This window comes from Amblyomma americanum, chromosome 11 (assembly GCF_052857255.1).
Source record: "Amblyomma americanum isolate KBUSLIRL-KWMA chromosome 11, ASM5285725v1, whole genome shotgun sequence".
Classification (NCBI taxonomy): Eukaryota; Metazoa; Arthropoda; class Arachnida; order Ixodida; family Ixodidae; genus Amblyomma; species Amblyomma americanum.
This window is the reverse complement of record NC_135507.1, coordinates 20014797-20027830: the sequence shown is the minus strand read 5'-3', so window position 1 is coordinate 20027830 and position 13034 is coordinate 20014797. Positions and strand designations below refer to the sequence as shown.

The 13034-nt window shown below is 48.0% G+C and overlaps 1 protein-coding gene across 1 annotated transcript in view; it reads left to right on the top strand.

Annotated features, from left to right (window-relative positions):
- LOC144110457 (vitellogenin-6-like) overlaps positions 1 to 12089 on the top strand; it is a 56297-nt gene extending 44208 nt beyond the window's left edge. The window contains exons 19-25 of the mRNA XM_077643360.1: positions 1022 to 1285; positions 3236 to 3373; positions 5214 to 5456; positions 7312 to 7612; positions 9544 to 9701; positions 10901 to 11140; positions 11729 to 12089. Coding sequence (XP_077499486.1) covers positions 1022 to 1285; positions 3236 to 3373; positions 5214 to 5456; positions 7312 to 7612; positions 9544 to 9701; positions 10901 to 11140; positions 11729 to 11893 — 1509 coding nt within the window. The 3' untranslated portion in view covers positions 11894 to 12089. The remainder of the gene's footprint in view (positions 1 to 1021; positions 1286 to 3235; positions 3374 to 5213; positions 5457 to 7311; positions 7613 to 9543; positions 9702 to 10900; positions 11141 to 11728) is intronic.
- The last annotated feature ends 945 nt before the right edge of the window (positions 12090 to 13034 follow it).

Below are 13034 nucleotides of genomic sequence, written 5' to 3'. Positions count from 1 at the left end.
TCGAGAACGATATGTTGGATGAAGCATGGCCTCCAAGCGATGATGTCGATGATTTTTTTTATGAAGCAAGGGGCATCTTTGGCTAAAGAGCGCCATAGTAAAATGTGTTTTACATCTACAAAAGGTGGGATCAAAGACCGGGTGGGTGCCCTCTCACAGTGGGGATCGAACCTCGTACCTCCCACACGCGAGGCAGATGCTAAATCCACTAAGCCGCCGCTGCTATACATACCTCCAATGAACCAAATATAAAAGGTTTCGCTGTTGTTAGCAAATTCCCCAGAATAAAATAGGCACCCATTCTTGCAACAGCCGGAATGGTTTCTGTAGACGTATATTTGATTATTTTGTGAATTAAATTATTTCAGTGCGCTTTGTTTCCAGAGACAAAATAGGTACACCATGTCAAGCTGGCCTGAGCCAACTTGTAAATTATTAAACCAGTGATTGCGCTGACGGGAGCTGGCACACCGTCCTGTTCACTGCTCAAACACTGCATCTTCCCTTGCCTGGCGCGCGGTTTGTCCACTCTTAATAGGGTGATCCTATTCCCGTAACTGACAGGGTCACCCAATTCTAGAACTCGATATTAATTATGCTGATCCAGCGACTTGGCGTGTACGAATATGGTTGTACGAACAAGGACTCTGAAGATGTGCATGTGGGGATACGTAGGGCTCCGGGCTTATCCGACCTCCTCAGGTCCTTTAGAGTGCGCCGAGATGTCATTTTACGGGACATCTTGCCATTTTTGTTCGGCTGAAATGCGACCACCGAGCCAAAGATTCAAACCTGCAACCTCGTGCTCAGTGCATGCATGGGTTGCAGGTTGCTCGAATACCACCCCTTCTTTCGCTGTTTCGCGCCGTGACTTCTATGAGGCGCTTCGGTTTTGTGTTTAGGTGGCTAACACGCATGCCAAAGAGCGCAGAATGGCCTTACTTCTATCGCTGTAGAAACAGAACAAACCAATGTCACGTTATTTCACATTGCCTTCAACCTTAGGCATTTTATTTCCCAGGTGGACGTCGACATTTCGTACAAGTTCTTGGAGCCCGATGACGAAAGGCATAGTCGCTTCCAGGTCCACGATAAGATCGGCGACGATCCTGAAGTCCCGTCCACTCATGTGGTTAGCCTCGACGTCAGCCTCAAAGGCGACACCAGGGAACGCAAGGTGGCCGCCGAGCTGAGGCACTCCTTCAACCATGACCTGTTCAACCACAAGATGCAGTTCTTCTACGAGCGGACGCCGTTCAGAAAGGACGACCACGAAGGACTCAAGGTGAGCACAGCAGCGTACGCACTTTTCGTGCGACGATCGCGTGCTGTGCACTTCGGTGCCTACACATGCATCCTACCTCCGACATGCAGCCTACCTCCGACAGTCTTATTTGTTGATCCCCGGGCCTTGCTTCCCCCGTCTATGGTGGACGATCGAGGCTTGCTTTAAAAGAAGACCTTGAAGAAACATTACACGCACCGACATTACACGCCGACAGTCGGTGCATACACCACCTCCACTGTACCCCAGCTCACCAGCTCACAAACATACAGGTCAAGAACCATGCACCTCAATGCACTCATCATTCTGATGCACATATTTCTATGTAGTTATCGCTCCAATAGATCATTCCAAACCAACATTTCCCCTACGCGAACCTGAACATGTCCTGTTCGTTTGTCCCATAGCTATCCTCTCTCTCCTCACAGCCCGAACCTCCCTCCTCTCCACTTGTTAGCATCAACAGCCTGAGTGACTCACTCCGAACACTTTGCTCTTGTAAGCTTAGCGCAAGAACATCTATGGCGCCTTGATTTGACCACAATTAAATTCTCTATATCTCTCTCCAGACAGCAAACATCACGCTGTTACCTCCTAACACTTACCCTACCTTACTTAGTGATGCCTTCCTTTACAGAGACATCTCTCATAGCCAGAGGAACCCAATATCTCGTGGTCGTTACCCACATGGACCGACGGCATACCATAGCGGGGACACTAACTGTTCTTCTCTGTGACCCATTTAAATGGCCCAATGCGCATGCTACTATGAGGCTTGGACTGAGTGGTCCCATTATGGCTCGTATTCAAGTAACCCATTAGCTTCCAAGATTATTAATGGGTCCAATTCTTAATGGGCACATGACATGTTTAACTGATGTCGTTGCAGGTGAACATTGTGTTTATGCCCAAACGGTCAGTAGCTTCGATACATATTAGATGATGGTGCGCTGAAAACAACGATCCGATAGTCTTTGGTGCCTCTCTAAAGTGGCGTATACTTCACAGCAAGGAAGCGTACCACAGTGAAGAGTGTGAAGGGAAGGCTGAAAAGAAAAATAGACACCTGTGCAGCAATTGATGTTAGCTGACAGACTTAACTGAGTTGATTATGTGGTGCAAGTTTAGACAAGTAAATGAATTTCAGCAGGACATGTAATATGCGTCAAAAATAGCCGGTAATGTGTTAGATTTCTGGACACTTAAAGATGAAGAAGTGAACAGAGGCATCATATCAAGAGGTCAAGTGACAAAGTTGGAAAACTCACTATGGTACGGGCTGCACTCGCTGGCAAGAAATATGTGTCGTTGGTGAGCAGACGTCTTGCAGTGTGGTGGACCTAATTTTACTGATGACCCTGACAATGGTTGTGACGCGCAGTTTTAATGCAGCTGATAGGCGCAAAGCACGGAGCGCAAATAAAAAATTTCAGAACGCAGATGTAATAAGTGTTTGGCTAAATGTAGCAAGCCTCTTTTTTTTCCAAACTGCGGAAGAGAAGTTCGATTGGGTCGATGGCGTAATCGGTGTAGGGAACCTGCGGACAGGAAATTATTTTTTTTCACTACACCGCTGTGATGTTTATTCGCAAGGATTAAATGTTTCTATTGGGTCATTGGTGCCGAACACCATCAGTGCGCTTGAGCATGTGTCATATTTTTAGACATGTTCCTTAATTTCAACACAAACGGCTCTGTGTCATTATCGCCGGTAGCAAGAATGCCTCAGTCACTGCCGAAATACTGAGCAATAACCGCGGGCTTGTTCTGAAAATTAGTATTTAGTACGTGCATATCCCGAGCCAGGGGATAATCCTGGCTCAAGCCTACTGCGAAGTTGCGCTAAAGGCTTTTCGCTCCATCTTCGCGAGACACACTCTCGGACACGAAAGGAATTACGTAGTTTCGAACCTAGTTAAGTCCTGTGACAATGTGCATTTCTTGGCCCAGATCTGCGCCGATGTCTCGGCTAAGTTTCCACGTCCCGACTGGTCCCGTTCCGAGAACCTGGCCACCTTCCACCACGGCCAGCACGTCAATGCCAGACTCGACGTTCACTATGGAAGCAGCTGCGAAGGCCAATCGAGCGTAAGGCGAACCCCGCCCTCTCACATTAGCGGGAAACTTCCCGCAGCGGCGATCCGTGAACGCTGCCGTCATGCCGCAGTTTGGTGACGTGATGTATCCGAGTTCTAATGCGACTGCGTTAGAGTTGTCGGCACACCAAAACTCCGAAAATGTACGGTGTCACAAAATTCTTTGATGGTGGAGAGACGCCACGTGACGTGATGTTATCACAACCTGCCCCCCCCCCCCCGGTGGCAGGTGCCAATTAAATTAATGATTGGTCGAGAGAGGGCATGTGACCTTATTACGTCGTCCCAACCTGCCAACTTGGTTGTGTGCAATCTAGTTCCCAGACAGCAACCTAGACGGAGAATCGAAATAAAAATAAGACAAAAACGTGAAGTATATACAAATGTTGGTACCGTCAAAGCATCGCAGAAGCACGCAACTAGGAATCTGAATATGACGGTTTATGAACTGGCAATTTTCAAAGAAACTGACGCAAACACGCCGTATAAGTTGGAACAGAAGCTGCGACAAACTCTAACGCTATCGCATTCCCCTCGTGAGGGGACTTAAGTGTCTCCTTTCCTGCTTTTGCCACTGCACTATATTACGGGACAACTTTTCTAGACAGTGCAGTCGAAGCTACAGAACTGCAGTGCCGCTAGTGTGGCAGGTATGCGCCCCGTTGCGACGCCCTGAGCCCGAGTGCATGGTTTGGGACAGTTGCGAGTGAATACCGAGCATGGCTACCTATAAGTATGACCCACCAAGCACAAACCCGCTCCTGCATCATTACACATCATGAGTCCGAGGCACGCTAGTTACGTGGCCATTATCTTGACTTTGGTGAGCTAGATAAATTTCTGTGCTGGTCAAAACGCGCGCAGAAAGGAACGGGCAACACACGAACAACTTATGCAGTAACACCTTTTACTTGAAAAGGTTCTTGTCAATCAGCGATACAGCATGACTGTCGAACCTCGTTATACCAAAACGGTTTGTAACAAAAAATTATGGATATTACGAAGGAATGACGATTCCCTTTGTAAGGACGATTCCCCTTGTGACATGGGCTATAACGAAGCTACGGCTATAACGAAGTAATCGTCAGGTCCCTTCAGCTTCGTTATAATGAGTTTAAGCTATAGCGATTGAAGAAAATGACTGCTTCTCATAATTTGCATGTTCTTCCCAATGGGATTCCCTCAATGATGTTCACATTCGCAATATGAATACTTGACAACCATTCTTCATATGCTCTTGCAAACTTTCTTTCTGTGTCTTTTTTTGTGTTGTGTTTTTAACATAGCTGATACCAAACTCTAAAGCACATTTCTAATAGACATCTAAGAAGTATAACTCTTTCTCGCGGAATTGATCGAATGATGACGAAAGAAAATAATTCACTCTCGCGTGAATAGGACAGCTCCGAGCTGTTGGCCAGTTCGCCCTTGCTCAATCTCCTAGGAATGACGATTAGCTCAAATCTGTGTTCTATGAATGAATTTAGTCCCAGAATCTAGGCCCGGATCGGCACAAACTTCCTTCTTCAATTACGAAAAATTGAAGACACCAGTAGCTGTTCGCTTCGCAGAGTTTGGAGGTATACCATATCTAACATATATGCACTTGAAATCTTTACTCCCCCTTTAGGCATTCTCCACAACAAGTTGTACTATTAATGCCAGGTGTTAACTTAAGTCAGTTCCGATAATCGTATTCGCTAAACCGTGCTGCGACATCAGTGCTTTCTTGAACTATATAACATTTGCTGAACACGGCAAAGAGATCATCCTGAACGACGGTACGTGTCTCATCAGGCCGTCCTTGACATCGTGGCGCATTCTCTCGACAGATCACCATCGATGGAAACTTCACGCAGACAGACGACGACGAGAATCAGTTGGCGGCTGCGGCTGAAGGGAGGCCGCTCAACAGAGGCGAGTTTCAGTCTAGTTTCCTGCACAATCTCGCACTCAAGTGCCGGGACGACCAGAGTAAGGGCATCCATTTCAGCTACGACTGCTTCAAACTTCTCGTGTTCTCCAGCCGTCTTGGAAAACTCACCGCGGACGTGGAGTACAAGAACTACAAGCCGGTAAGGAACACACTCCCATTCTCTGTTTTCTCTATTATTTATTTTCACGTACAGCAGCCTGGAATGATGCTATGGCAGGTGAAGATAAAAAAATTATGGTCGATTTGCATAGTTTTGCCAGAATCGAATGAGGTGCGCTAGCACTGTGTGGCAATTCTTTTGCATTGTTTATCGTCCCCCAGCCACTTAGATCACGTGATCTTGCGACGTCATCACAACCTGCCCAGCACACACACACATACGCACCAGCAGTTTCAGGAATTACTTTAAGTAATTCTCGAAAGAAGTTCTTTGAGGTAAAAGTATTCTTTTTCAGCATAGTATTACCAGGGTTGGCAGACACCAGAACGCCGATAAATCGTCTTAAGTAGTAAGCTCGTTAACTAATTTTTTTTAATTTACTTTTTAACTAGTGTCGTTAGGCGCCAAGTTGGAATTACAGATTTGTAGCTGTCACCACTTCGCGCACTTTTGCGTGCGCTCCCAGACACCCTTAGAGCATGTGGGGGTAGTGGTCTCGGTCACAGAGGAGATTCCCTCGACTCAGTGTGGCAAGCTCAGCCGGAGAGCAGCTAGCAAGTGACAAGGGGGTTGGTCGTTTGGTGCCCAGCTTTTGCCGGTCGCAAGCCAGAAAATGGGTCGGAGCCAAAGGTTCACAAAACAAAGTTTATAGAGCGAAGAGACGATACAAGGAATTTCACTGTCACTCGTACGAACAGATGCAAAGTGATTTACAAATACAAAGCAACTCATGCAAAGTAACAATCGAGAGAGATTACAATTTAACAGAACCTTTGCACCTAAAGTGCTGTAACACAGAGAGAAACAAACAACCAAAATACGATTTGTTCACCAGGCACTGCGACAGTCCGACGACCTGAGGAGCTCGATGGGGCCGTTTCGCAGGTTGGCGCGCACGTTGCCTCGCTGGTCCGGGCTGGGCGAGTGGTGTTCTCCCGGGAGTCGAGCGGGCGCGCTTCTCGGAAGCTTAAACGGCGGCTCGGGCTAACAGACAGCTGTTGAAGCCTCTCATTTATAGGCGCAGTCCGCGTCTGTTTGTTTTTCGCGCCAGGGCAGGCGCGCAGATACAGCAGCTTCAACTGCACAAACTCCTTATCCTTCTTGCGCCGGGCGCGTAACCCCATTGGACGGGCGCAGAAACCGCCTTCCAGAAATTTCTGGTTCCTTCTTGCATGCGAAGACGCCGGCGCGAGAGCGAAGGGGAGAGGGTGACTTTAGTGCGGTCAAGGTCATGCCCTCTCCGACGACGATGAGTAGAAACTACTCGGACATTCTAGGGAACTCGACGCCGCTCGTGGATATGTTTACTTTGGCGCCGCGCCGGCGAGCTGAGTGGAAAGGGCGGCCACGCACGTAAAGCTACGCACTCTCCGGGGGTCCTTCCCCGCTGTTTTTTCCGTTGTATTTTGCAGAGCACAGGCGCGATTCCTTACGCGCAGCGCCGTTTTTTTTCGAAGATGCGCCGAGTTTTGTGACAGTAGCCGGTGGTTAGTAATAGCCGTACCAGCTTTTAGAATTTAGAAAACGTGATCACCCTTGGCGCTATGGCTCGACAAAATTAGGCTGCATCGTGCGAAAATGCAGTTTATAGACTGTCTACAAAGAAATCCTAGAGAATAGTGTATAAGTAATATAGCTACTGTAGGCAGTCTATAGTCAGTCTATACATTTAAGACCATGCACTTCTAGTCTACTCTTGTTTATAGACAGTCTATAGACTGTGAATAGACAAAAAGAAATATCTAGGAAGGCAATAGAGTCTATAAGAAGTCTATAGACTGTCTATACATTCTGTTTATAAGGGTGGTCCCTTTTCGTTCACTCTCTTCCCCAGTTGTACAGTCGACTGTTTCCGTACCACGCTCGCTACCCCGCGCTCCACCCGACGGAAGATTCTTTCTTGCGAACGTTGCGAGAGAACTTCCGAGGCGAGAACGGCAAGCTGCACGTGGTGTCGCAAGTTCCCTGGTGGACTCTCAAGGAGAAGCCGCACACCTACGTGACCATCACCCATGAGGACGGTCACTCCGTCCGGTACCCAGATGTGCCCGTTTTCAGCCACCTGCTCGAGCCCACGATTTACTCGGAGATGGGCCACTCCAACTTAGCGAAGTACTCTGATCTATACAAACACAGTAAGTTTATTTTCACAAGTTTCTCTAATTGTTGCGGCAGTTTAAAAACTACTCTAAAACATCCAAGCATGCGCGGCAGCCAGATTCCGGCGAATATCCAACAAAGCGCTGTCTGTGAGCTCTGGCACCAGCTATTTCGGTAACGCCAAGCAGCTTTTCAATTACTCTGAGCAACTTGCACTGCCCGAAAAATTAACCAAGAATGTGAGCTTTCTCAAGCTTCTGACCATTTAATGTACTGAGTTTCGAGACACAGAGCATGCAACAAAAAATTTTAGCACTAAAATGTCTGGAATTTTGTAGTAGTCTGAACTCCACGGCATCCTACCACTAAAGCGGACAGGATGGGCGACTGATATCGTCGAGGTTATGAGCCACAGCTCGGCAAATTTCAACTTGAAGTTGGCAGGATGATGCACATGTTTTACGTTATTAGCAGCTCAGCTCACGATCTTCCTCGCAGAACCGCATACTGGCAGCGCTCGCCCTAGTCTCTTCGTTCCGCCTTCGTCTTTACGCGCCTTTTTTCCACCATGTTCCTAAAACAACTCGCCAAACTTTCTGCTCTAATCAATACTCATATTACTCAGTTTAGCAATGCAGGACCAGAGCTATGATGTCAGAGCACAGGCTTCTGGAAGCAAAGAGGCAGAAAGAGCGCCATTAAACGCAAGGTATACAACACTGAATCATGCATGCGATCACTCATCTGGGTCGTGGGATACAGCTGGGTGGGGATGTATTAGTGCGACAGCGTTAAGGAGCTCATATCGCAGAAAAGTCGGTGCCGTCGGCGTTGGCCGTGAGCGAAAAATGGCGCATCTCGGTGGACACCTGAACCTAGCCGTAAGGGAAGGGATTTTCATTTCCTTACGGCGGCGCCGCGCAGTACAGTTATCCAGCGAGAACGGTGAGACAGGCATCATTTCCTTTCCCTAAAACAAATTTTCATTTCATTTTCCTTCCCTTACGACCGGGTTCGGTGTCGACGGAGATATATATGTGAGACAGGCGTCCTTTCCATAAATTGTCCAAGGGCCACGCGTCGCCGAACGTGCGATGGCGTTCCGTGTACCCCTTGGCAACGCTGCAACACGCTGTCGGGTCTCACTCTTAATTTTTGCTCTCAGCATTGGCTGATGATGATGACTATGAATATGGACTTTAATGACGGAAAGGCAGCTTTGGCTAGAGAGCACGATGGCACATAGTATTTTTCATCTACACAAAGTATGATCAAAGACAAGCAGTGACTGGCTGCTGTGACTTCGCAGATCTAATACGTGCCAAACGTGTCTTCGCTCAGTGCTATAATTGTCAAATCCATTTTATCTAATGTCAAAATTTGCTGTAAGGTATTGGCAATCGCTTACTGGTAAGACGGCAGACAGATGCTGGTAAGAGAGCAACGACGACTTCTTCAGATCTAGCCTTCGAGGCGAACTGTAACCACCAACCCCACGGACTAAATCTATATAGCGTTACTCTTGCAATCAGGATGTCGGAGGTTCGACTTCCGGCTCAAATTGTACTTGGTTTTCTTCGCTTTATTAGCAGAGAAGCAGTGACAAATCGGGTTTCGGGAAAATTTTGACAAACTCTGTGACAGTTCGTCTATAGAACACGTTTGTCCCCGTACTTGGTGTCAGACGCATGCGAGTCAAGACACAAGTGAGAGGCGCCGTTGTGCATCGAATGACACCCATGCTAAGCTTTCCTCTTCTGAGAGAGGCCAAGGTGTACGCTTGTGCACACTGAAAAAGTCCGTCAGTTCTGGACAGCACCAGAAAGCGAACCAGCACCTCTTCACGCGTACGAGCCAGATGCTCTTATTCCAGGTGACTGCTAAGGTTAGAAATGAGAGCTAAAAGCCTGGATTACCTTTGGTCACAGCAGAAAAAATGGCGCAAAACTCTTCTTTGTGGTTGCAGAGTACTGCGACCTGCAGTCACACAGCGTGCGCACCTTCGACGGCACGCTGGTGGACCTCCCCGAGACGGACTGTTGGAAGGTGGTCTCACGGGACTGTTCGCCCAACAAGCGCTTCGTCATCCTGGCCCGTGCCACCGGAAACCCTTCACTCAGCAAGGTAAGGGAACGTCTGGGGTGCGGCAGTTTCCAAGCTGCGTGGAATTTCCTGCTCTTGCAGCGCTTTTTGCACAAAATGCCGAACGTTCATTCATTGTCAAAAGGTTCCGAGCGTCAGCTGTCGCTGTTGCATTAGATATAAGGCATGACTACCCCTGCGATGGGCATTGCACCCTTATCAACACTGCGATACAGACAGGTCAGGTAATCGACACGTAAGACTGCATAGTGTTTGCTCTGTGCTTGCTTAAGTGGAACTACTATGTTCTTATAGTGTAAGCAGTGGTTGGTTAAATGCGAAATTTCTTGTACCCAGTCGACGTGAATTCATGTGACCATATGAGCATGCAAATTTGCGATATGAGAGAAGATCGCACGTGTAGCATGCAGAGGGGAACGGATTGCCTTTGAACTGCTGCTGAAGCTCTCGGATCTATTATGTATAGCAGTGCCGCAAGATGTACACGCAGAATAATTGACAGGAGGAAGTGCTCGCTGTCAACAGCAGAACAAATTTTATTCGTTGGACACACGCGCACAAGCAAACACACACATGCACACACGTGTACGCAAAAAATACATATATTCTTGTTCTCAAGGGACAGTTTGTAACTCCATTCGAGGCGTAAATAACAACAATAAGCGTTTACCGCGCCCGTAAAATATCGCGGGTTTAATCTGAGTTGTAACATAACCGATGAGGCCCGAGAACGGGCAACTGAGATTGTACGCACCCGAGGGTGGAGTACTTAAATAATCGATAAAAGTTACTGTAGTGACTCTCAGCGGGGAGAGCACCCCGAGGGGACTCCCGCTATCTCCCCTGGGAAGTAGTAGTGGTTAAGAATTTGGTGAGTCAACAAGGAGCAGTGACAGACGTGCCTGGGAACATGTGCCTCAATGAAACACACCTGAACAGTAATCTCAGGTCCTGAAAGCCACCGAGTGCTTCTCTACAGTCGCATATATCGCAGCGCTGGCGCCCCATTTATCACGAATGAATTTCCCTTTGGGAACAGTCGCTGTAAAAACACTCCTCTCGATTAGGACTTTTGTGATTTACGACATGGCACTTCGCAGTCTGTGCGTGTACAACCGTTTTGTTTTACCTGGCGTCTTAATGCACCTGTAACACTTATAGTTCTGTTAGACTTACCGTGCATTGAAATAAAAGTGATGATGATTTATCGCAAAATGCAGGCGCTGAAGGTGTTCATCCACACGACAAAGGTCGAGATCTTGCCCGAATCTGAGAACGGTGGTCTGATCGTGCGCGTCGACGGCACCACGGTCGAGCTGACAGACGAGAGGCCCTACAGCCACTCGTACCACGACGCTGAACTGTTCCGGGTCAAGACTTCGCACATGGTCTGGTTCACACTGGAGTCCGAACCTTACGGCATCTACGTGGTTTACAACGGAAATATGCTCTTGGTCCAGGTCAGTGGTTTACATGCTGTTTCTAGGGCGACCCCAAGCTTCGTGGCGCGACAGCAGCGACACGTGGCTCCCCTGGTGGAGAGATGTTAATAACGGTCGTGTTCTGAGCCGGTCGAGATGCCTTTAGCCGCATATGAAAAACGTTCTCTGTGTAACTTCTCCACCTTCGTGGAAAGCTGGAACGCATTACTGTTGCGCTCGGGATTGACGCAATAGTTCAGAAAACATGAAAAGCGGTAAACCGCCCGAGCATTTGCACCATTTCCCACTGAAGAATGCAGATGCACATCTGGTGGGTCGCAGTAATCCTCAGAGTCAAGTACCAGTGTCGCCTTATGCGGTGTGGAGTCCGGTTACAATCGGTGTGAGATCATGTTAGCACTGCCAGCAATGCTTAGTTTGCCATGTTGTAAGTGTCCACAGTAATCAAAAGCGGCTTTATTTGAAAACGGCGACATCAGCTGCACACGGGATAGTAATATAGATATAGGTTCTAGTTCGTCTTCGGAAATTTGAGGTACACTAGACAGGGCCCGTACCACAAGGCCTATAGTACTTCGTTCCTTACGCCCGCTGCCCGACATGCAGGCCGCCCGGTTCTACCGTGGTAAGCTGTGCGGTCTGTGCGGTGACTACAACTTGGACAGATACCACGAGCTGAGCGGCCCCGATGGACACCTCTACAACAGCACGCTCGAGTTCGCCAAAAGCTACGTGGTGCCTAGCCCCGACTGCCATGCGCCGGCACACTGAGCCCATTAGGATGCTCTCTGTCGCACTGAGCTCACCTGCAGCAAGCCTAAGAGGAGGACTTTCGTCATTTCAGATGTTCAAGGACCTCAGCGGGAGGCCACGGAGAACATTCGTTTTCTCCCAAGTCGTTGCTGCTGCTCCTACCCTCTTGTTAAATGCAGTACTGTAAAGAACTGAAACACATTTTTCGCTTTTATGGAACCCTATCATTCTTGATGATAGCATGCAAGAGCGAGAGTTGTTGCCTTCTTTTTTTGACGTCATCATCATCATTATCTTCATCAACGAGCATTCACACACGCTGTCATTGCCAGTATAGAGTCCCTTAAAATCGCCTAAAAGGAAAACAGGCGGGACTGCCCGCACAACCTGTTTTAAAGAATGCTGCATCCACCACGACAACGCCGCGAAGTGAACACACCATATCTGACTTGGCCAAAAATGTGGATTTGGCTTCTAAAACGCAGCCGGGCAGCGATAGTTGTCATAATGTGAGCAGATTACTATAGCACATTTTCCTGTTAGAGCGAAAGCTCTACTACGCTAGTCTGAACAAAAGTTACGCTGCACGCTGCCGGAGCCTTGAGCGGAGCAGCAGGTGGTTAGCAACGGCGCTCCTACTGCAACCGGATCTGCGTCTAGAAATAGGTGGTCGCTGCGCCGTGCTCAACGCTTCGGCGCGGCGCAGCTCCAGTGGATGGCTAGACTAAGATAGCACATATGCGTGTACTAGTTAGTGTTGCAAACCATGATAACGTCATAATATAGTAATGAGCGTAATTAGTAGTAAACATGAGAATGTCCACATGTATTACATCATTGAAAAGAGAAAGTTTAGCCTGATTAATTAGCACTAATTAGAGAATAATTACCGTAATTAGTTTATATGTATGCTACCATAAGAATGGATAGCTACAAGCGCTAAACACGTGACGTGACCTTCAGCTTGACCTCGAAAAATAATTTAGCGAAATGCAATAACAATTAGTGAGCGGATGACGTCATACAGGCGATTTACAGCGCCGTATCATGGGGCCGCCATCTTTGATCACATGATCACGCCGCCATTACATGACTCCTGACAGCTCGGCGCCTGCCTCGTCGTGACGGCTGCTGCGTCTGGTGGCTAGGTTCTGACAGC